A 25,588-nucleotide genomic window follows, 5' to 3' on the forward strand; every position below is an offset into this window, starting at 1 on the left:
TGAATATCATGAATGATCACGAGGTCAAATAAAAGCCGATTACTAAATGATGTTGACGATACTTACATAGCCGATGACCAAACATAACAAGATGGCGACTATGCACGACCCCCCACCGCTTGTATGTCATGATGTCGATTTCTTGGATAAAATAAATGTCAATACAAATTCCTGTCAGCTTGACGACACAATATAAGGTGACATTGCAGTTAAAGATGACAAACACAAATCTTTCTATATCTTAACGAAGACATGTCCTTTGTGTGTGACTGTTTAAACGGTGAAGACGGACTGACCATGTGCCTGGGTGTGGCCTAACTCTATGATTGACAGGAGCTCTGAAATGCTCGAGCTGTGATTGGTTGCTGATCTCGTGGACGGTCTGACGACCAATCTGACGACCAATCACAGCAATGACGTAAATGTGAGGAGGATGAGGAGGAGAAAATGAGGAGGAGAAAACAATTTGAAAACCCCTCTTTTTGACAGTCAGACGTCAGGGTAATAAGCTGTGCAGCATTATACAAGCCTAGAAGATTGAGGCAATGATAGGAGCAAGGTACAAAGTGAGCCAAAGAGTTGATGTGGAAGATTTGGTTTTGTACACAATGGTGTCCTAACCATGCAAGGTGCACTGCCATAGGTCTGACCTCAGTGGAGAGTCCATCTGCTTTGAACTTGTGAGTTATTTATTTGGTGGCTTACTATACAGTATAGTATTTTAAATTTTATTCGACTGAAAAGGTCATCAAATGAAGCAAGTCTTGAGAACCACACTGCCATCAGTACAATTCTCCAGGTACACAATGATTTTGGACATTTGGTCAACATATGAGATCTGGAATTGTATAAAACATCGTGGAGTATTATTGTGCTTTTCAGATATTTCAAAAAGTTATTATCAATTTCAATTTGAAAAATAATCAACTTTCATTTGTTTGACCTGAGCTTTGATTAAGATTATCAATTTTAATCTGAATGAAATGGACAATTTGATATATCCATGGTAACCTTTGAAGAGGGGGGGGGTGGATTTTGCAAGTGTCTTGCTCTGCACGACGTCTTTTTCTTATTTCTATGTTAATTTAACAATATATTTCATGTTTTATTAGTTTTTATACCGATATGTGCCGGTAATTAATATATGATGTTTTATGATCTTGCCTTGCTGCAAAGAGTTGCAAGGAAATCCTTTCTGGGCTCCCAAAAGACCCCAGTTGTTTAGTTCATGTATCGAGCAAGTCCTCTAAAAAAAAAAATTTATGCTTATGTTTGTTTACTTTATCGCGAAATAAAACATCATCCAATTAAAATAATTATGTTTCCTCATTGATGTGAAACTTCAGAAGATTGATTTATTTAAAATTTAGTGCTTCAGAGATGGGATCATAAAAATCCACTGTTCGAAGGTTAATTTTAGATTTTATATTTATTTTTCTTGTGTTTGTTGTATTTATCACTAAAAGACCATGTTCAGTCATTGGTGTGAAACTTTGGCAGATTTAGTGAAATTGAGTGGTGTTGAGTTGGGGTCTAAAAAGACCCCAGTTGGTAAGATTCAGTTGTAAATATGTTGAGGGTATAAGGCTCGATGGGTCTTGATGGGTTTGATTTCCCTGTTTGCTTTTCACACCTTTGAAGCTTTGATGAACACCTGCGCCTTGATGGGTTTGAGTGTAGAGGAGTAGCAGCTGAATCCTGAATCTGATCCGGTTTCCTCCTGATGACAATGTTTGCTCTTTGCTTCTGCAGGTTCCTTTTGATGACTCCAATGGAGTACCATATTTGGTCTTTCATTTCATTACAGTTCCCATGATCGAGCATTCTCAGTTTTAACTGATGTAAGTTGGAGAAATCTTTTTTTCAGAATTAAACAAAGATGTCTTCAAAGGTGTGAAAAGTAAACGGGGAAAGCAAAACGCATTTATCGTCATTAAATAATTAAATAACTAAACAACAGTGCCATGTTCGAGGAATTTGTGTTCTCTTGGGCAATACTCGAGTAATCCATCTTTTGCAAAAAGATCAGCTGTCCAAATGTTCCTTCAACTGAACATCTTTGTTAGACTGTCAAACTGGGACCCCTACGAATCAGGTTTCACCTCAAATTATCAGGAGCAGGCCTTGGCCAAGATACAATATCTTGAAAACAACCTTCCCATGAAGATCATCATACCTCAATTTCCATTACTAACACTGTTGCACTTCATCTTCATCACTTTTAGATAAATCAACCAAATCTCCCTCACCTCCCTCCTTGAATTGCTTCGAGCAGGGCAAGTGCATCTGTAACATGACTAGCCTCAGCAGCATCTTCCAGTTCATCAGGCACTGGAAGGATTCCTCTTCATACTCATTAACATTCATACAATTCCAAAAATTAACAATAAATAATGTTTAGAGTCTATCTTCAAGATATATGCACTGTATTTTGATAGATTAGTACACTCACTGCCTACAGGAGTGGCAGGAAGGGTCATGTTATTATCCTTTCTGGGGTTTTTAGATAACAGTAAATCTAAGTTCAGGTCCGTTATTCTGTGGTGGATGTGAGAAGCATATAATGCCTCAAGAACATGGGGTTTCCTCCCCTTCAGGTTAGTGTTAAACAGTATTAGTGACCGTTTCAAAAGGTAAGCATACGTGTTTGTTGTTTATATATATTTTTTACTTCATCTGGTAGGGGTGCCCCCACAACGTGCCCTGGTAAGCTATTTCCAGTGCCTTCGGAAAGTAGTCACACTGCTCAACTTTCATCACATTTTGTTACATTAGAGCCTGAATTTAAAATGGACTAAATTTCAAAAAAAACTTTCACTGATCTGCACAAGATATCCCATTATGACAAAATGAAAACATGTTTTTACGAATTTTTACAAGTTCATGAAAAAATGAAAAGCTAACTGGTCGTTATGACGAGCTTGTATGCTCTTTATTTTTATTTTTTTCAATAAGTGTTCAACCCCTTTGCTGTAACACTCCAAATTGAGTTCAGGTGCATCCGAGTTCAGGTCTGTACAACTTGATTGGAGTCCACCTGTGACCAATTCAATTGACTGGACATGATGATTTATAAAGAAACACACCTTTCTATATAAGGTCCCACAGTTGACAGTGCATGTCAGAACTGAAACTCCACCATAAAGTCCAAGGAACTGTTTGTAGAACTCCGAGATGGAATTGTGAGGAGGCAGATCTGGGGAACGGAATGAAACAATTTCTCGAGCATTGAAAGTTCCCAAGAGCACAGTGAGCTCCATCATTAGGAAATGGAAATAATATGGAACTACTCAGACTCTTCCTTGAGTTGGCCATCTGATCAAACTGAGCAACCTGGCAAGAAGGGCCTTGATCAGGGAGATGAGCACGAACCCAATGACCACTGACACAACTTCAGAGTTCCTTGGCTGAGATGGGAGAATTTGAAGGAAGGACAACAATCTCTGCAGCACTTCACAAATCTATGTTTTATGGGAGAGTTGCCAGATGGAAGCCACTTCTGAGAAAAAGGGGCATGACAGCATGCTTGGAGTTTTCAAGAAAGCACGGGAAATACTGAGAGCAAGAGGCAAAATATTCAGTGCTCTGATGAGATGAAAATTGAACTCCTTGGCCTGAATGAAAAGTGCAACGTCTGTTGGAAACCGAGTGAAGCTCATCACCCATTTAACACCATCCCTACTCTGAGGCATAGTGGTGGAGGCATGGTACGATGGGGATGCTTTTCAACAGCAGGGACTGGGAGATGTGGAAGAAAAAATAATTATATTTGTGTATTCTCAGCTGTATCATTTGCTGCATGTGATTGAACAAAGAATAAGATAAAATTGTATCTGACTCGATCTTATGTGCTTTTATCTCACTGAAATAGATAAAATCAAAACTAGTATTTCCAATGTTTAAATGAAAACTGTCTAGCTGCTGAAGAGGAAAACGCCTTGCTGGCGCCTCATTGTCTAGCAGAAAATAATCCATCCGGCCTCTGTGTTTTGTTCCAACTCTGTTATCACCCTCTCCTCGTCAAGGCTGACCTCATATTCCCACACTGCAAGCGAGACCTGAGCATGTCTATCCCTCTTCCCTCCCAAGTGGCCATGTCTGCAGTTCCCTTTCTTGATGCTTGTTAGCCCTACCCTCCATTCACCCTTGCCAGATGTCTAGCCCTCCCCTGTTTTTTGCTGTCCAGAATAGTATAAAGACATTTGCTCTGCATTTTGATGAAAAAAGTGGATCGTGTTTGATATTGTTTATTGTTTGTTGGGTGGTCGCTGACTACCGTTTTTCTCAGGTTTTCCGTCTGTCTGTCTGTCTGTCTGTCTGTAAGTCTGTCTGTTTGTTTGTATGTAATGGACAGCTCTGGAGGCCAGAGGATTCAACCGATTTTGATGAAACTTGACTGGTATGTTCATACCAGGATCGAGTTGTATGCTTTTGAGCACCGTTGCTATGGACACCACCGTTGCTTAGCAAAGGGACTTTGAAATGTTTGACAAAATCCGTAAAATATTTTCTTTTCGAAAATCAAAAATCAGCTTCTGCACTTTTATGCGCACTATAATGAACCTCTTTGTCAAAAAATTTCAGCCCGATCCGTCAAAAACTGTTTGACTAGTATGCAATTATATAGCGACCACCCATGTCACCTACTGGCTTGTTTATCCTCTTTCCCATGTGCATGTTTGTTGTTATTTGTTGATGTTGTTTGCTGTTGATAAATAGTCTCAGACTCTGAAAGAGAAGAACTGAATTTCTTCCACAGAGACTTGTAAGGACAGAGGGAACAATGAATGGAACCAAATGCAGGCAAATTCTGGAGGAGAACCTGCTTCAGAGTGCAAAAGACCTTAGACTGTGGTGAAGATGTACGTTCCAACAGGCCAATGACCCCAAGCATACAGCCAAAGCAACACTGGAATGGCTTCAGAACAAGAACGTGAAACTCCTTGAGTGGCCTACCCAAAGCCCAGACTTGAATCTCATTAAGAATATGTGGAAAGACTTGAAGTTTGCTGTTCACGGACAGTCCTCAGCCAACTCGACAGAGCTTGAGCAAATCTGAAAGAAGAATGGGAGAAAATCCCTAAATCCTGATGTGCAAAGCTGATATACAGCCAAGAAGACTCGTAGCTGTAATCGCTGCCAAAGGCACTTCTACAAAGTATTCTCAGGGGGTTGAATACTTATTGATGCAAGACATTTCAGCTTTTCATTTTTATTGATTTGAAAAAAAAATTCTATAAACATGTTCTCACTTTGTAATTATTTGGTATTTTGTATAGATTGGTGACAAAAAGTTAAATTGAATCCATTTTAAATTCAGGTTGTAACACAAAATGTAAAAAAAGTCAAGGGATGTGAATACTTTCTCAAAGCAATGTATGCACATTAATATGGCATTTGTCCAAGGAGTAAAAACCCCTTGGGGAGAGGCGATATTATTAGCTTATCAAGAATTTAAATTCCAGACAAGGTATTGTCATCACGCACCATCTGTCCATTTGTCCATCTATTTCTAATTCTCCAGCCAAAACGCTGGGCAGATCTGGCTGAAATATCACAAAAATATTCCTCTCCTGACTGTTAACAGGAATTGTAAAGCTTGTTCTGGTCACATGACTTTAAGTAGGTCAAAATGGCCAACTTCTTAAATGTATTCAAAATTCTTCTTCTTCAGACCCACCAGTCAGAATACGACCAAATTTGGGTTATAACATTAGGACATGGTCTTGATGTTAAATTGTGGAGGCCATACTGATCACATGAGTGGAAGAGTGTCAAAATGGTGGTCCTGCAAATTCCTTCCAAAATCTTCTTCCCCTGATTCACCACTCAGAATGCCACCAAATTTGGGTGACAACATTAGGCCAGGGATGTTAAATTGCCAGTCATGCCAATCACATGATCAGAAGTGTGTCAAAATGGCCAACTCAGTCAATTTTGGGGAAAAAAATCACATAAACTCCTTTAAAAAAAAAAAATCTTCAAAACAGTTTTGTAATTGCTTTTTAAGTTTTGTACAAAAACTTTCAACATATTCAATTAAGATTCCCTGATAATCACTTTTAGTTGCCAGGATAACATTATTACCCATCTCTGGTGGATTAAATAGGTTAGCAGGATAATCTATAGGTATCCACATTCACCTCTGACAAGTCTAGACTGGGTCCAAATGTATGACAAGCTGTAAACTGTCATCCTGGTGTTTCGCAGGCATGCTAAGGTATCATTATGTGTGTATTCCATCAGATGGATGTAAACCTGAGACGTCCCATCTGTAGGCGAGTTATCACCGGCACCCAGTAGGAGAATCTCTCAGGGGAACTTTAGGGGGGAAAAAATTAAACTGATGAGGATGTACCTGCTGTGGAAATATAGTGCTGGTTGGAGTCCTGATGTTCTGCAAGGGCCGATTCTGCAGAGGTGCAGTGTTTCGATTCAAACTCATGGTCCGTATAACTGCAAACAGAGAGTTCATGCTTTCAACACAAATTACACAATCCGTTTCAAGTGAAGTTTTCAATGAAACAAATCTTCACGTTACCGATACAATCAACTCCCTCAGTCAATCAAGGTTATTGGTTCATATTTCCAAGCATCCCCTTCCAATTCCAGGTTTTTGTATTTTCTCCCCTTTCCCCCTTCCCACCTTTCTCGTATTTATTGCATTCCTGTTTCTTCCCCAGTTTTTTTTCCTTCCTCCTTTTGCTGTGTTTGAGCTTGTAATCCAGCTTGTTCACCCAAAGTGTTCTCCTCCCTCCCCTTCTCCAGTGAATCTATGACTCCCATTCTCTTCCATCGTCATTCTTCCTTTCAGTTTCCCTTTCATAGTTCCATCTATTTTGCTGCTGGCATATTACTAAACTTCCCACTGTGTTTTTTTCTGACTTGTTCTGTTTTTTGGTAATATTCTTAATTTTTAATTTTTTGTATACATATTCACATCAGGTCAGGAATGGAAACATGTGCCAGAGCAGCGCATCACTCTGTCCAGTTTCCAGAGGCACTCCAGGGAACTCTATCTGGCCATCCCCATCTCCTTGACATGCCGATCATCCTGCTGCAACCATGTGGCATGTGGTCGGCCCGTTGGCCTCCTCCACTCATGAGGCACCCTCATTGAGAGAATCTGGTGAGCAGGATCAGCATCAGAAAAACGAGCCACATGTCCATACAGCAACAGCTGATGCTCACGGAATATACAGGTAACAAATCTAATCTGAGTCTCTCTCAGGAACCACTCAATGGACATATAGTCTGTCCAGCAGTTGCCAATGATTCACTGAAGATACCTGGTAGCAAAGTAATAAAGTCTCCATCTCAGATCCTTGGTCAGAGTCCAAGTCTCACATCCGTAGAGCAATACTGGAAGCAAAAAGTACCTGAAAACTTGGACTTTCGTCCTCATGCACAGGTACCAACAGCGCCGCATCCCATGATCCAGTGAATCCATGACTCCTCAGGCCTGACCCAGACGTCTATTGACCTCTGGCTCACAGCCAGCAGAGACATGAATATCACTTCCAAGGTAAGTGAATCTCTCCGTGACCTCAACATCCTCACCAGAAACAAGCACAGACAAGATTGCAGCATTCAATTTATCATTGAAAGCCTGGATCTTCGTTTTGACCAGGAAACCCGTGATCCCAGTGGCTCTGACTCCTCATTCAGCACATCGAGGGCCACCAGAAGGATATCCAGAGTCTGCAAAGATGACTGAATCATCTGCGAAATCAAGGTCAGAGATCTTGACATTCCCAAACAATGCATCGCAGCTTGATCTCTCCACGATCTTCTGCAGAATCTCGTCCATACAAGTCCTGAAAAGTATGGGGTCAGTAATTACCCCTGATGAACTCCAGTAATAACTGGAAATAAGTCAGAGATGGAACTGCCACATCTCAAACCACTCTCAGTACTAAAGTACAATTCAGACATCAGATCGATCAGTTTTAGTGGCACCCCACAAAGACTGAGAATCCTCCAGATGGCATCCCGATTCATTGAATCAAACGCTTTGCAGAGATCAACATAAGCTGCAAGCAGCCTCTGCCGAAATTTCATCTGCATTTGGTTCGGACCTGAAGACCAAAGTTATGGTCAATCATTGACCTCTTTGCTGTAAAGTCTGACTGCTTTGGGTGCTGGTTCTGAAGCAGATGGTGGCAAACCCCATCAATAATTATCCGAGCAAAGACCTTGGCAGCACTGAAAAGGAAGGATTGATGAGAGTGAGTACTCGGGTACCGAGTTGGGGACACAATATTTGGAAGCAAATACAGAATTGAGGCATTCAGCCTTCTCATGAACAGAGTCAGCTCTGATGCAATTTGAAGAGAGGGAATGGATGAAAGGGGAACATACTCCAGAGACAAACTTAATAAGGTACCACCAGGTTTTAGAGGAGGGAGACAAGTTTGAAAGTTCATTGTTGAGGTTGGATAGATGTTGTTTTCTTGCTCTCCTTCGAGTGGACACACACCACTTGTGGATGTGTTTTGGGATTTTTATCCTCTTTATCTTTTTGCTGACTCCATCCTTAGCCGTACCATCTGTCATTCCTCAAATCGGCAAGCAGCAGCCTCTTCACTCTGCAGATATGGATAAAATCACAAACTAGTCCAACATGTGGAACATGTCTTTCAATCTTGACAAATCTCACACTCTCACTATGTTTCTCCAAAAGGACCGTCTGGAAAACACACCGAATCTACTTTCTCAACAATCCTCTTGAAGAAGTCCTTTTATTCAAGCTTCTGGGTCTCACTATCTGCCGTGATCTTTCCTGGGAAAGCCCATTTCCAAGCTGTCCTTCAAAGCCAGTTGCCGACTGGGCATTTTCCATTGTGCAAAGTGCATCCTTGGCAAATCTGAGCTCCTGACCACAGACAAAGCTTTCATCCATAGCCTGATGGAGTACTGCTCTCCCCTCTGGGGTGGTGCTCCTGCCTGTGTCCATCTTGTTTACCCTGTGTAACCTGCCTCATCCCTCTCCCTTCAACAGATCTCATGTCTCTGTTCCACACTGTTTTTTCCTTTCCTCTCCCACCCCTCTTGCTTCCTGTTCCCCTTGTTGTATGTTCTGTGTGTTAACTCTCATACGAGCCTTGACAGTGTATCCCCAAAAAAATTTTTTAATGCACAATTCTTCCTCTCTTCCCCGCAATCCACCTTTACATTTTCCCATTCCAACTTACATTTTGGACTAATGGTGTTCTCCTCCGTCTCCTTGCTTGAGTCCATTAACCCTTTTGCCTCTTCTGGGTCATCTGATTTGAAAGAGAATCTGAAACACAAGTAAAGCAAACAATTTCAAAAGTTTGTTTCCAGTATCTTTGGGTAAATGCTCAAAGAAGATTCACATTCAGCTTTAAGAATGCATTAAAAACAAGCAAATAAAGAAATAAACCCTGTTGTGATTATCTGTCTTGCAACTGCAAGGCTTGGAAACAATTTCCAGCATTAAAAAAAAAATAGTGTTGGGGATGTTTCAAAAATATGTTGGGGATGGGAAAGAACAATAAAAATAGAGATGACAGGATACAAGGGGTAATTTTGGAGTGTCACACAGTAGAAGGATCTAGGGGTGGTAATACATATGGGAGGTAAGCAGGCAATGCAGTGCCAGGCAGCTGTAGGTAAAGAAAATGGGGTTTTAGGTTGTCTTCGGAGGGGGGTCATTTATAAATCAAAAGAGGTGGTGGTAACATTGTACAGAAATTTAGTGAGGGCCACATCTAGAATATTGAATGCAGTTTTGGTCACCACAACTCGGGAAGGACATCGATGCCATAGGGAGGGTTCAGCAAAGGGCTACTAGATTGATTCTGGGCCTAGTTAGACTCAGCTATGAGGAGCGGCTGAAGGAGATGGGGCTTTATTCACTAGAAAGGAGGCGGTTACGAGGAGATATGATAGAGATGTTTAAGACAGTGAAAGATATATATAAAATAAGTGCAGATGAATTATTTAACAGAGTAGACAGTGATAGGACCAGGGGCCGTAGCCCGAGAGTAAAGAAGAGGGTAGCAAGGCAGGAGACTATAACTCAGAGAGTAGTTAATGCATGGAATGGTCTCCCTGGAAAGGTAGTGGCAGCAGAAAAAGTAGATAAGTTTAAATTAGAATTAGATAGGTACCTGGAAGTTATGGAGATATAGGGGTATGGGGATGTTGATAAGACTTTTAAGTAGTTTGAGCATTGATGGGTGATTGTGTGTATGTGTACGGAGTGCTGTTAGTGGGGGTCTTGTCAAGGGGTGTTGTGTGGTTGATGTATGTTTGTAACCAAACCCATGCCCCCTCCCCTGAGGGGAGAAGAATAATTAAAAAAAAATACAAAAACTTAAAAAACAAAAAATAATTATTATAAAAATTAATTTCAATATATATATATATATATATATATATATATATATATATATATATATATATATATATATTATCCCTTATCCCTCCCCCTTATCCCTCCAACCGTCCCCAGCTTCTCCAGAAGGCATGTGCTCTTCCAGAAACTCCCTTGATTAAACTCTCAAAATACAGACTTAAAATGCACCTCCACTCTTTGTACGTCTTTTCTCCCGTTTGTGGAAACTGCTTCTGGAAGGGGTTCAATCACTTTCTTCCCCTTTGACTTCCGGCAGGTGGTACGTGACCATCTCATTCCATCCCCCCTCTCAAGCATTGATATTTTCTCCCTCCACTTACCCAATCTAACCCAACCATGCTCCTTGCATGTTACTATGTTTCTTCTGCTCATGTTCACTCATTCCCTTGCTTGTGTCCAATTTTAGCCCTACTGTTCCAATCACCTATCCTATAGGGGGAGGTTTAAAAAGTACAAACTAACACAGTTTATGAAATTTGAACCAGAGTTTTGAGCACAAACCTGGCCAACACAGACAAATAAAAAAGGTAGTTTTGTGTTTGAAAGGTTTGTACTTCGACCAGTTTTATGTAATTAATCACTCTTGTACCTTCTCGGAAAATTCACTTTTTTTCCCACGACACTTGCAGATGTAGCGCTCCAATCCACTTGTGAATGTGAGAGGGATCCTGGGAAAATATTAATTAAACTGCGTCTTGTGGGAAGTCCCTTCTTCAAAAAACTGAAACAGACACACTACACAGGGTAAAAGGGGGTAATGGGTGAAGTGAGGCTGATAAATCAAGTTTGTTTGTTTTTGAATAGCAAAAATATATTTTATAATAAGGATTACTCAAACAAAGTAGAATATCAATTCAGAATAATTTTTAGGCAATTTTCTTTTTTTATTGTTAGATAACATATTTTTATTCACCCAAGACAACCCCATATTTTTAGGTGCAAATTAAATAAATATCCCCGAGTGGAATGATGGTCATCTCTTGAGGTTGTGGTTCAGACCTCTGCTGAATCCAAAATCTGGGAAACCTCACGGACGTTAGACTGGAGTCAATTTGGGGGGAGGCCTCTGGGAGCCCCCGATCTGAAATCAAAAAATCTAAGCTTGAGCAATGCTGCTGAGCATAGGGTAGAAGGGATTTATCAGGTTTTAGAGCAATCAGTTGCTAAATTAGAGACAAGTAGGGATCTGGAGTTTTGGGGGGTAACCCCCCTGTAAGCCCTCATGATCTTAAATCTAAAAATCGGAGCCTGAGCGATCGTGGGGGCAAATGTATTGCATTAATTTGTGAAGTTACAAAACAATCAGCCAGGTTATAATGGAGGAGTAGCAAAAAAAGTTAACGAGCGGCCTTATGAATGGAGATCCGGATATCAGGACCCATTTTATAAGTTCATTTCTTTGAGAATCGAAAGGAGATGACGTAAAAATAACAAATAACCAAAGTTTTCCACCAGTTTGGAGTTCACCGAAGCATTAATATTTTGAACACAATGAAAAGTCTCAGAGCTGAACTACCAGAGTCAGTTTAAAGAGCTGAAGACAAAACTGCACAAATTCCAAATGATATTACTAAAAACACAAGATAGTGCAGAGGGATAGTGTTGGGGAGAGAGGGCAGTGCATGGAGAGTGAGGAATTGAGTCTGATGAAGAGAGCAACTCCTCCACCAGGACGAGGCTCAGGTCTGTCATACCAGAGGAGGGAGTAACCGGGGAGAGATACTTGGGAGTCAGAGACGTCTTGAAGGAGGAAAGTTTCTGTTAAACAGATTATTTCTGGTTTGTCAGTGGCAACCTGTATGGAAAGATCTGTCAGATTTTAGTGAAGGCCCCGGATGTTTGAGGTCCACACTTTTAAGGAAGAGGGAGGGGAGGAGGCTTTGGGTGCAGGGGAGGGGGAGGGTAGGACGAAGGAGGAGGGGGGGGGAAATGAGAGTTATTAAAAGAGTGTGGAGGATTGCAGAAGAGCATGTGGAGAGGGCAGGATGAGGAAGAGAAAAGGCTCAGTGGTGCTGGGTTGAGGTAAAGTGGGGAGTAATAAGAGAGGGGGCAAAGGGCAATTGAAGATTGGAGGAGTTGCAGTGATGAGATGGAAGAGAGGATGGGGGAAGGAGGAACCTTTGTGGATATGAGGGGGGGCAACTTTGGGCAGGAGGAGTGAGGGAGAAGATCAGAGGGGGAGTTTTTGAGAGAGGTGAGTGGGAAGCTTGGAGGGGGAAGCATGTGAAGATTGTTTTGAGAGGGGAAGCTTTGAGAGGGAGAGGATAGCAGGCATGGCCAAGGTGCAGGAGGGTGATGGGAGAGGTCGGGAAAGGGGATGAATGACACTTGGTAGAGATATGGTGAAGAAGGGATTGGGCAGGGGGAGGTACAATATTTGAGGGGTTCGGAAGAGGGGGAGAGGTGTGCTGAGAGGAAGGAAGGAACATGTTTGTGGTGATGAATGTACTGATTGAGAGAGTGAGATATCTGTTAGGTGAGAATGGAGCCCACAGATATTAGAACACCACACACTTTGGGACAACAGAGGAGGAGCTGATAATGAAACAAGACAGTGAGGAGTTGCCAAGAGTGGAGGTAGTGGAGGACAAGTTGGGAGGGGTAAGGAGAGGGGATAACAGGTGAGGGGTTAGGAGGAGGTAGATTTAAGGAGGTGGGGTTAACTGGCACTGAAGTTGGGGAAAAAAAAAGACAATTGACGGAACACCAACAGGCAACATGCATTACAAACTGGGATTTAAATTTTTTTAAGTCAGAGATATGATTAAAGACATTACCTGAGGGATGCAATTAAGGAGAATTGAGAGAATAGAGAAAAGACATGTAACAGTCGGACTTTTTCGACACGGGATGAAGGAAAGTTTGAATTGAAAACAATCTTTTGAAGAAGAAGAAGAAAAAAAAGAGAAGTGAATTATGATACAATACCGAAAACCACACATGTGAAAGAGGAAGTTGTAACATTTTGAGAGACAATGTTTTTTATTTTTTATTTTTTGATAAATATTACATAAGATTAGGTCAAGGAAAGGTTGAAGAAAAATCATGTCGGTGTTGGTGAATTTGGATTGGCAAACACAGAAGGAAGCTAGTAGTTTGATGAAAGTTACAGGAAGAAGAATAAGAGGCAGGGTAGAGAAACTGTTACAGGGGGTGTAACGTGAGAGGACAAAAGAGTAAATCATTTTTTAAGATTAGGTAAGTTTGGGTAAAGGAAAGGTTGAAGAAAAAATCGTGAAGGTGTATGGTGAATGTGGGTCGGCAAAAGTAGAAGATGGGAGATCCGCAGAAGGAGGAGGAAGAAGAGTCGGTGGAGGAAGCCACGTGGTTACGTGAGGTATAATGTGAGGATAAAGGTTTTTTTTTTAATATTTGAAAATGTGAAACACAAAAGGGTATAATTGAGCAGGATAGAAGGAGGGTGGAGGGAAAAGTGGAGAAAATACAATTTGATGGTAATAAGGAGAAAATACAATAAACATGATCACGCACACAAACAGGAAGAAGGGTAGGCCTCAAGAAAACCCAATATGAAAATACGACTAAAACTCAACAATTAGCAAGAATGTTAACAACACAAGACTCTTGGAGTAATTTTCATTGGACGACCACTCCTGGAAAGAGTAACAATGGTGTTGAACTTTCTCCATTTATACACGATCTTCCTGATTCGTGTGGACTGGTGGAGCCCAACATCTTTACAAATGGTTCTATAACCATTTCCAGACCAATGAGCATGGACAACTCTTTTTCTGAGGTCCTCAGAAATCCCTTTTGATCACGTACGCCTTGATCAGGTGCTTCCACAAACCTTTGTGGTGAAGACCAGACTCTGATGGTGACAAATAAAGTTTATCTTTGTCATATAGGGCAGGCCACCCAAACTCACTCCTGATTGTCATCCCATTGATTGAAACACCTGAATGTAATTACCCCCTTAATTGAGCTGATTAACCTGAAGGTTCACATACTTTTTCCAACAAATAAATTGAATATTGGATCATTTTGCTCAATAAATAAATTAAAAAGATGCTTGGCACTACAAAACTTTAACACAGACATAAACAGACACATTTTGAAGGACATTATCATAAACAGAAAACCAATTATCATGGTTATCTGTTTATGATAATGTCCTTCAAGATGTCTCTGTTTATGTCTATATCGATAAATAAATGAAAAAGAGGATTATTTGCGTGTGCTATTTGTTTCATCAGGTTTTCTTTATCTAGTGTTAGGACTTAGATGAAGATATGATCACATTTTAGGTCAAATTTATGTAGAAATGCACAAAATTCAAAAGGGTTCACAAACTTTTTCTCATCAATGTATTATTGTTCATTTCAGTGTTCTTTCTTCTCCTCTCTCTCTCTCTCTCTCTCTCTCTCTCTCTCTCTCTCTCTCTCTCTCTCTCTCTCTCTCTCTCTCTCTCTCTCTCTCTCTCTCTCTGTTATCCCCTTTCTGGTTGTGCCCAATCGTTGGATGTTATCACACTGTCAGATCAACCTTTATCTTCCATGAGCCTCCCTCTTGTAGGAGATAAAAAGGCCTGGGAAGTATGTAAAGTATGTATAAAATCTACAAGTTGATGTACTGGGAGCGAATGGAGTGCTTGGAAGCTGTTGATGTAATTTATGACCTTGAACAAGCCTCATTGATGTCATATTCACAGTAAGTTGTAAGAGAAAGACAGACCAGGCTGCAAATAATGAGTTCTTGTTATATATGCAGGATATAAAGAGATCATGAACCAGAGTTTGAGTAGTCCTTTCATTTACGCAGGATTGGATTTGTGCAATATTGCGCAGGAAGCAGAAAATATATTTACAGATTTAGCAATATGTGGATTACAGGATAATGTTTAGTTGATTGTGATACCTCAACAATAAACTGTGGGAACAGACAACTGGTGGTGGTCCTGAAGTTTCATTCTCTCATGGGGAAGCTTTTTATCATGGTGAGGGGTCAAGGATGTTCATCTCAGTCGTATAGATTTCAAAAGTTATTGCAAATATGTAACTTAATTTCAGAAACATAGAAATTAAGAGTTGGAAAGACAGCAAGTCATTTAATTCAATGGACAGGAAGATCCTAATATCATCAGTTTAACAATGAAAGCTGATTGAGAAATTCCATAAAGTTGTACCAATGGATGCAGATAAAGAGAAAAAAAATGAGTTCACCAAGATTATATATCCTGGGACCAATGGCAGAGAGATGAAACTGATCTGATGATTAATCAGCAAGTTTTTCAGGAGATGCACATTATACAGGGTGTTTCTAAAGTCCAGAATCAACGGTAATATTTTTTTATTTGCTTTATTACCTCCGCCACTGTAGGTGGACAAAGGTTATGTTTTCACCCGTTTGTCCGTCTGCCTGTCTGTAAGCAGGATATCTTAAAAAGTTGTGGACAGGTTGGGTGTGTGCCAATGACAAATTGTTTCGATTTTGTTGAAGATCCGGATCTGTATCTGGCCTATCAGTGGGATACTAAATCTAAACGATTCAGCCTGGATGTAGGTACGCACTCTCCCAAGTGCCATTCTGGTTGTTTTTGAGACGATGCCTTTGAGGTGGATAGGAAGTCATGGACTGAGATAATGGCTCCCACGTAGTCCAGATTTAACGCAAGACAGTTCCATAAACGTTAAAAGTGAGGAATGAAGGAGTTGTGTTCAGTCATCATAAATTTTTAAAGTGTAACCAAGAGGTGTTGACTGGATGAATGAATGTGTGCATTCTGGAGTGGCTGGAGAGGGATGGAGGACTGAGCGTGCAATATTGGAGAATAGGCATTAGAAAAACAGAGAGACCATTCACATTCATACATGATAATTATTAATAATGATAACATCATTACAAATAATCTTTAAATTGAAAATCCTGTATTACGTTATCATCCATCATTGTCCCAAATTAATTGAAGCAAATCGATCAATTGACTTCAGACCTACCTGTGGACAAAACCTTCGTCTCACTGAAAAGACAACAAAATAATACAGATCAAAAAGGCGCTTTGCACATTTCTTGAACGGAAAGTTTCATCAACAACAACTTCCAAATCAGTTTTCATCTGTCTGAAAAATTATATGAGTGTACATAATATTATACTCGAGAACATGATTTCTTTCCACACCAATAGCTTCCTTGTTCCCAAGGATAACCTCACACTGAGGCTTACCGAAAGATGAAATTAATAACATCAGGAAGAATCCAATGAACACAGCGAACCAAGGCCACCACGGACGAGACGCCGTGGATGTAGACGAAGTGAGTGAAAAAAGAGATTCACCTTTTGTAAGAAGGAAGATAAACAATTGTTGAATTAGCGAGACCAGGGATAATTTCCAAAGATAAGAATTGTTGAAGGTTGGATGAACATAATTGATAAACAGTAATTATCTTTTCCTTGGTTTTAAAATTATATCTATTTTACTCACGAATCCTGAGCATGTGCCTTAAAAACACACATTGTTGTTTATTTCTGTATTTTCCATTTTGTTTTTGTTTTAATATCACCTTCTGTCTTTTCTCTCCAGAAAATATTCCATAACTAAACATGAACATCATTTGATTACATCTCACAGACTCCTCCACTCACACTTGTTCCCTTTCCTCTGGAAACCTTTACGACAAACACATTGTCGGTCATAGTCGACGTCACACTCTCTCTCTTCAATCTCACTCTCTGTCAAAGAGAAAGAAAAACAGGAGGGGGAGTAAAGAGATAAATACAGGCAAACTGTATCACCATCTTTTTTAGGAATGGGAAGTTACAGGAGCAGGATGCTTCAACTTGGGATGAAACTTTTAAATAATGTTTTTTTTCCCATTTTTGGACTGAAAATCCTCGATTGTTCCATTTAGCTCATAATGAACTCGAAGGGCACTCTTCGACATCGCAGCGTCAACAGATATGCCTCCACCCACATTATTATATCATTATAATACTTGTACCAAGTTTGATTTAAATTAGTGAACCGAGATTCAAAATATTAAATAATTCTGGCTGCTAGACCATGCGTCCGATCAGATTGAAATTGAAAGCATATATTCCGCATGACTACTAGATCATAACTGTGATGTTTCATGTGGATTGATGAAGCGGTTCAAGAGAATTTTTTTGTTGTTAAATCCAATATGGCTGCCAGACCACGTGACCTATTACTTATTCGTCAATACCCTGGTAACCACAAGGCTTGCAGAACACGTGTATGAAGTTTCCCCCCAATCTTTCAAGCCGTTGTGGAGAAGAGGGTTTTTAAAGGTTTACTCTTCAAAAAATCATTGCTGCCAAACCATTTGACCAATGATATCATTTTTTAACCCATATAATTTAGCCCTAGATGACCCTCAAATTTTTTTGTTATAATCGGATAAAACATTTGACGGATGCAATTATGATGTTATAATGAAGCCACCAATGACATCATTAAACAAGGACAAATGTGTCCAAGAGCAGCGTCCTAAAGGTTTTGTCGGCTAAAAACAATAAAAAAACCCACAACACAACAACAACAACCACAACTTCCCATATTTCGTCACGTGCCTTGATTAAGCCAATAGTGAGACCCGTCATAATGTATTTCCATATTTACGATATTTAGTGCATTTACGAAATTACAATACGATAAATGGAATAATCTATAAATAGTAACGTGAACTTTTCGAAACTTGAAAGCAAATGTCCGAATATATTTAAAAGTTCATGATAGACGCTCTCAAAAGGCACCGTCAATGCGAGGATGTGTACAATTGCTTAGTATTTCAGGAGATCCGGATCTTGTATATGCAAGAGCCGAGTCCTAGAGGTTAAGGTTTTGTCTTCACAACAAGAAGAAGAAGAACAACAACAACAACAAGAACAACAACGCCGAGCTCTCTATGAGCAGCGTTCGCTATGCGAGACGCTGCTAAAAATCATACATGTTTGCCATGGGGAATTCCCTTTACTCACATGTGCTAAGTTTCATTTTTCAGATGGAGCAATTTGGAGCAAACAGAGGTCGAAAGTTTTTCATTTTTTCCAACATAGCTGCCACATCACATGACCAATGACGTCATAATTATCATTCCACCATTCTACATGAGTAGTTACACCTGTTGTGAAAATTTTGTGTTAATCGGACAAGCAGTTGCAGAGAAAACAGAGAAAATTAGTATGGATGGATGTACGTACGTATGTGCAGATGGATGGACATATGACCTGAAAACATAATGCCAATGGCGACTTCGTCAGCAGAGGCATAAAAAATTTCCCTTTCCTACTGCACCATGAATGTTGATATTGTCTCGTCGACAGGTCTGACTAACATTTCACGTCACACCAGAAGCTTTTTCTACTCCTGAAGACAGCCGAGTTTACCAAATTCACATTGCATTCAATGAATTGTTCTTTACCATTTACAAATCCCCCAAAGATCGCTCCAATCTGAGGCTGAACTTGGTGGTGCAACATGCGGGAGGCAAAAGGTGGGGAAACATCTATTACAATAACAAACATAGGGGCAATACCCCTGGGTGCTCACCTGGTAGTGGCAGTATAAGATAACTAGGGAACCACTGGTAGGCATGGATGACCCAGAAAATATGTAATGGAGAAAAAAAGTAAATTCCTATGGATTTTAAAAAATGCCATGAACAAACCTTGGAACATCATGGGTGATGAAGGTTGTGGTCAAGTTTCATCAAAATTGTGTGTGTAGTTTCTGAGAGGAAAGCAAATACCTCTTTTGGGGGGAAACCCCTCCTGTAGACCCCCTTAGACCCCAATTTTTTTTAATGGCATTATCAATCTTTGGTACATCACAGGTGATGAAGGTTGTGATCAAGTTTCATTGAAATTGTGTGTGTAGTTTTGGAGAAAAAACAGCAAAGAAATATTTTGGTGGCAACACCCCCCCCTCCCCCATTACACCCCATTAGACCATGGTTTTTCTAATGTCATGAACAAACTTTGGTACATTACGGGTGGTGAAGGCTGTGGTGAAGTCTCATCGGAATTGTCTGTGTAGTTTCTGAGAAGAAAGTAAATAAAAGCCAGTGAGAAGACAGTGAGAAAACGGTGAAAGGAAAGGGGCCAACACCCACGTAGACCCCTTTAAACGTCAATTTTTTTAATGGCGGCATGAAAAAAACTTTGGTTGATCACAGGTGATGAAGGTTTTGGTCAAGTTTCATCGGAATTGTGTCTGTAGTTTTGGAGAAAAAAAATGAAATACATATTTTGGGGGTCAACCCCCCTTACTCCATCTTAGAGCCCAAATTTTGACCAATGACCAATCAGCGAATGACCAATGATGTAATGACGTCATTATGCCTCTCAGCGGTAACGTCACGCGTCGCCATGCAAACGAATGTAAAAATTAGAAAATCGCCCAAAATTCCCAAACCTGTCCACCTGACACGATCTCCCATAGCCCATGCTGCACACTAGACCACAGAGCACCCGCATGCCGAAAGTGGCAACAATCCGTCTGGCAGTTTCGGAGGAGATACATCCACAAAATATGGTTTCGCGTATTAATATAATAATAGCGTTTCAAAAATTTTAAACGTAAAATCTGCAATTATTACATTTATGAAAATGCTTTGTGTTTAATTATGTTTATGTTTTTGAAGTGTACTAATACATTGTGCCAAAAATCAGGATCTGGTAGTTACTAAACATTGTTTAGAAGGATGGATATCAATTTGGAACAGTATTTTTGGTATAGTTTCTGTTGCTGTCATTTTAACTTTCACGATTCATCATCATCATCATCGGAATCATGTGGTTTGTCAAAAAAGAGCGAAAATTCAAAAATTCACAGTTTGTTTTTCAAAAAAGACCGATTTAAAGGAACATAATGTGCATGCAGAAAGAAGGTAATAAATAGCTAAACTGTTACAATTTGGTTTTGTAACTCCAATAACTGGTGGAGCCTCGTCAGTGTGTTGGACTTGTGCAATGATGATTACTAGTCGGCCTTTAGCCATGTTGTTGGTAATATCTTTTTGTTGATTTGGTCCTTTATCGTGATCGTGAACTATCCATTGAAGAAAGAGAGCACCCTGTGTGTTGTAACGCAATTTAACCATTTCATAGTACACAAGAGATCCCGAGTTCTTATCCCATCGTATGAACATTTAATTATATATTTTTAATTAAAATGAATCAAAATCTGTCCATGAATGATAAGCAATTACATGACTTATTCAAATCAATACATGTTATCTACTGAGCTCATGATAAGAAAACATCCTAATTTGACTTTCTTTTTGTTGGCAGACTTGTGTGAAAGGGACGTAAACACCAAGGGGGCTTTGAAGATGGGGGGGGGGGTATCAATTTGTGTTTACAAAAGTTGAAGACATGGAGAATGTTGATGAAAACATAACAGGACAGAACAAAGAATAGACAAATGTACATGTGATATACACTGAAGTGGATATGTGTTCAGCTTGAACAAACTCCAATTAAATCTTTCTGGTTTTTTTTTTCCTTCCTTGTTCTTTTTGTGACATCGTCATAAACTTATAGCTCACAATTGTATTTGGAGAATTTAGTCATGGAACTGTTACGACACACAGATCGGAATATCCATTCCATTTTAAACTTCAGTTACCTCTTTTCTTTGTGGCACCTTCATTACAATCAAGTTTCAATACCGGCTGCACATATTTACGTAGCACACACTCTTTTGTGGTTATGAAAAATGCAGGTTGAAAAATTCATTTCACATGAGGTTGTGCTGTCCCTATACTTCTCATAATATCGTTTAGAACAAATGGAAGTGAATCGCTTACCAAGGTCACACTGATGACAGCGTTTGCAGATTGTCATGTTGTTTGGCTTGTCCAAGTAAGTCTCCATATCACAAGTGAAACATAGAGGTTTGGTTCCAGCACTGAGACAGGCCTTGTCCAAATACGTTCCTGACAAATACAAAATGAGTTAGGATTATTGGAGAAGATGATGTCCTTGGAATAAGAGTAGAATCAAGATCAAGACTCACCAATGCCACAAAATTTGCAGCAAATTCCATCAGGATGAAGGAACTGATTTGGTGGACATAGAGATGAACTTTCTTTTCCATAACATGAACCCTGTAAATACAAGACACACATCATAAAGTTTATTTCCTTAAACAACATGCTCCTTTTTCTTCACAGGAGCGAGGCTCATTGAAGAGCAAGAACTGTGATAAGGTTGTCCATTGAATAGTGAAGTATCCTAAAAATATAAAAGCAGGTCAACAAATTGTTTTTGCTTTAACTTTCCTCCTTCCTTAATTAACAGGTTCTTGAAAAGCTCAAACACATGTTCTTGACAAAGGTAAATACAGGTGTGGTTATAAAATTATTTTACACGTTTTCACATTTATTTAATTTCCTTGGAGTCGAATGGAGTCGAATGGAGTAATGGAGTCGAATATAAATTGAAGAAAACGGGGGGAAAAAAGGCAAATATTATTGGAATTAGCAGAGACCTGTGGAACATCCCCACAATGTAAGAGTCCGCAACTCACCCCATCAAACCTTGAGGAATCAATGCTCCCAAACCCCAAATCTTCATCCTCCGACTCTCATCCTTCCACTCACATCCCCAAGGAGTCAATCCCCTCCCCACTCCATGATTTCAAACCCCCTGACAATCACAACTCCTCAAATTCTCCACACCCTCCTCCCAAAGACAGAAAGTCCTCACCACCCCCCCCCCCCCAAAGCCTCAACCTCCCCTTCCCAACTTTGTCCGAACTTTGCTCCATCTCAACTTCGACCCTTCAAGTGACCATGAGACCTGAAACCAATTATCTTCTTTCTGATGCATATATACACATCATGAAAAGTAAATAATGACGGATGTTTTATTTCACAATGTCACGAGATTGTTTTTTCTTTCACCTCAGACAGAGAAAGACCTTGATAGCGACACGGGTTTCATGATCCCTGGTCGAGTGGTTCAAGATTAAATAGTCAGAAACACTCGCAGGAACCTGCGTAATTTCCACAATAAAAGCCCTGGTTGAGAGAATACAACATATTCATTTGCAGGGAAAAGCTTTCAAAGAGGTCCGATATACTATATACAGGGGTGCGGAGAGTGGGGGGCAGGTGGGGTAACTTCCCCGGGGCCCATACCTAATAGGGGCTCGGAATTATTCCTTCAATTTTTGTTTCATATAATGATTGTTTGTGACGATAAAACACCAGGGCAATTATATTTTGTATCTCTTTCCAAGCCACTCAAAGCGAGCCCCTGGCATGGGCAGTGACACCCTCCCTTATAAAATAAACGACTGTGGGAACAATTTACATAATGGCAATCATGGTTAATGACGTAAATGAACACAGGAGTGTTGGCCACACGCCATCTGGATGAAGTGTGTTAAATGAATCTGCATGTAAGAATAAGTGAATAACACCCCAATTTCCCAAAACATGGCATGTTTCTGATGACGAAAATATGGAAACCTCCGTATAGGTAAAAAAAATAAAAATTTGAAGGGGGCTCGGATAAAGGAGACCCTTACACTGAATATTGGCGGGGGGTCCATTGTGGCGCTGCTCCGGCGCATGCTCCCAGACCTGACCTAACCATTCTGGCTCTCTATCTTGGGTTGATAGAGAGTAGAGAAACCTACATTGCAGTTCAGGTCAGGTCAGGTCAGGAATGGGAGCATGCTCCAGAGAAGTGCGTCACTGCGTCCACTTTCCACCGGTACTCCAGGGGCCTCCATCAGGCCATCTCCCAGGCAGATGCCTGGCCCATCCCCATCTCCTTGAGGTGCCAATCAACCTACAGCAACCACGAGTCACGTGGTCGGCCCATTGGCCTCCTCCGCTCATGAGGCTCCCTCGCTGAGATAATCTGGTGAGCAGGATCAGTGTCAGAAAAATGAGCCACATGTCCATGCAGCTGCAGCTGAAGCTCAAAGACTAGGCAGGTCACAAATCTCATTTGAGTCTCTCTCAACAACCACTCGTTGGGCACAATGGATCTGATATTTTTTTAAGTGATTCTTCACCTTGGAGAGATACTGCTAAACTAAAAATAGCACGATATCTCAAAAAGTTGTGGACGGATCCAGATGAAACTTGGTGGACATATTGAGTGTGTGACAAGGACGAATTGCTTCGATTTTCGTGAAGATCCCAATCTGGATCTGGATACGAGATTAATTTAACAATTAAAGTGATTCTTCACCATTGAGAGACAGGGCCAAAAACGATATAGTACTGTGTAGCATGATATTTCAAAAATGTATTCGGCCCAATATGTTCTCGTGGATCAGGCATTGCGTGGCGGAGGTATGCGCTCTTCCGAGTGCCCTTCTCGTTTTATATGTGTCTTTCGATGTCGAAGTGACGGGTCGTAATCCGACTCCTCTCCAGCCTTGCCCCCCTTCCCACTCTGTCTGTGCTCTCTCCCCTTATATTTCTGCAGGGTGCTCATGGTCCACCAGCAACCCCTTTCTGGTGAACTATCAAAATCAAGAATCACTGCTCAACATTCATTCTTTCATTCCTCTTTTTTTCCCACCTCCTGAACAAACTCCCACACTCTCTTCAATCCCACTCTTCCCTCCAAGTCTTCAAAACAGCTGTTCACCACCATCTCATGTCTTTCCCCATCCAAAATCATTATCTTTTATATCCCCGTTAACCCACTCCAAACCCACCTCCTTCAAAATTCCCTGTTTTCTTTCCTGAAAGTCCCTGTAGAGTCCATCTTGTTTACCCCATGTACCACACACCCCCATTCTTCTCTTTTCCACATATCTCCTATTGTCTCTGTTCCCCACTGTTCTGTGCTTCCTTCTCCTGCCCCTCTTGTCTCCTGCTCCCTTTGATATATGTTATGGGTGTTAGCTTTTATATGAGCCTCGACAATTAATACAAAAAAATGGCATCAAGGTCCTTGCAAATGGACTAAGTATTGTACTTTTCTCATTTGAACATATTCGTACTGCTCTCTTTTCCACAACGTTCTGTTTGTAAGAATATTTTTTTATAACAATGTGTATATGTCATTTTTGAGTCTATTTGAGAGAGAATAACTCGAGCGAAACACACCGTGATGAAGAGAATTAGAGACAGCCATTGTGCATCCATCAATGTATTCCAGGAAGTAACAGGTTCATCTGTGAAAGGCTCCACTGAATTGGTTTCACTCAGCAGCAGAGAAAATAGGGGAAAATACCTGTTGTGAAAAACAAAGTTTAATATTTCCATATTTACACTTCTCACTTTTGTGCATTGTTATGAACCATGGGGTTACATATCATGTGTGTATCCTTACTTACTGATTTTGCATTTAACATGTTGGAACATGATGTTCATCACCAGCATGTCACACACATCCCGCTGTCTCTCCACAAGAATTGGCAATCAAAATATCCAATCTACTTCCCTGGATAGCCACGAAAAGAGAGCCTGAAAATGGTGAGCCCCACCATATGCCATAAATTTACTTGGAAGGGATCATGCCACCAAGTTAACATAAAAAGTCCATCACCATCTGCATATTCCCTGCAGTAGAGCTATGGCATTCCCAAGCCAGAATAAACTCATCGTGGTGTGCAAGGGTTTTATACAGGGCTCTGTGGAGTATTGTTCCCCACTCTGGGTTGGCGCTCCCTTTTCCCACCTCGCTCGTCTTAAGGTGTTCAAAAACAAGGTCTTCCACACCATTGTATTCTCAAGACGAGCCGGTATTTCACACGACTGACACTCTCCCACAGGTAGCAATTTGGTGGATTCTCTATTTTATACAAACTTCCATCTGGACTTGATCCTCCTGCCCTCTCCTATCTCTGCCATTCCCAAGTCACCACTTGTCTCATACATTTTTATAGAAACCCTCCAATGCTCATCCTCCCATAGCCCAGACTGGTTGCCTCCCAGCAGAATCATCTCCCGATGTCCATTGTCTGGTCCTTTTCACTTGGGTGATTCAAATGAACTGCCCATCATTTCCCCATGTGGACACCATGCACAGCCACAATCTCTTCTGCACACGGTGATTATTTTGCATTCTGTTCCTATCTGGGCCATTGTTACAAGCTTTTGTGTTATTCCTCCTTTCCTTCTTGTGTCTGTTCATCATCCCCTTCCTTACCCCCCCCCCCTTCCCACATATGCTTTGGAAATTTGTAATCCTGCAGGTTTTGCTATTCATCTCCTCAATTAACCGAGATACTTGCAAAAGACCAGATA

At 40.5% G+C, this 25,588-nt stretch overlaps 2 protein-coding genes across 4 annotated transcripts in view; both read right to left on the minus strand.

Annotated features, from left to right (window-relative positions):
• The window catches only part of LOC147033509 (E3 ubiquitin-protein ligase TRIM7-like), a 1,095,521-nt gene that overhangs the window by 230,205 nt on the left and 839,728 nt on the right, over positions 1–25,588 (minus strand). The window lies entirely within an intron of this gene.
• The window catches only part of LOC147033514 (uncharacterized), a 35,054-nt gene that overhangs the window by 3,093 nt on the left and 6,373 nt on the right, over positions 1–25,588 (minus strand). For 2 of the 3 annotated variants that reach the window (XM_085855949.1, XM_085855955.1), the window contains exons 2-10: positions 24,446–24,572; positions 21,385–21,475; positions 21,176–21,304; positions 16,989–17,075; positions 16,569–16,679; positions 16,342–16,364; positions 10,974–11,119; positions 9,195–9,283; positions 6,359–6,456 (exon numbers count right to left, since the gene is read on the minus strand). In XM_085855949.1, the coding sequence (XP_085712075.1) occupies positions 6,359–6,456; positions 9,195–9,283; positions 10,974–11,119; positions 16,342–16,364; positions 16,569–16,679; positions 16,989–17,075; positions 21,176–21,304; positions 21,385–21,475; positions 24,446–24,484 (813 nt within the window). In that variant the 5' untranslated portion in view covers positions 24,485–24,572. The remainder of the gene's footprint in view (positions 1–6,358; positions 6,457–9,194; positions 9,284–10,973; positions 11,120–16,341; positions 16,365–16,568; positions 16,680–16,988; positions 17,076–21,175; positions 21,305–21,384; positions 21,476–24,445; positions 24,573–25,588) is intronic. The other variant, XM_085855963.1, reaches the window with a different exon arrangement.

Source organism: Eptatretus burgeri, chromosome 2 (assembly GCF_056783735.1).
Source record: "Eptatretus burgeri isolate ZD-2024b chromosome 2, Ebu_testis_v1, whole genome shotgun sequence".
Taxonomy (NCBI): Eukaryota; Metazoa; Chordata; class Myxini; order Myxiniformes; family Myxinidae; genus Eptatretus; species Eptatretus burgeri.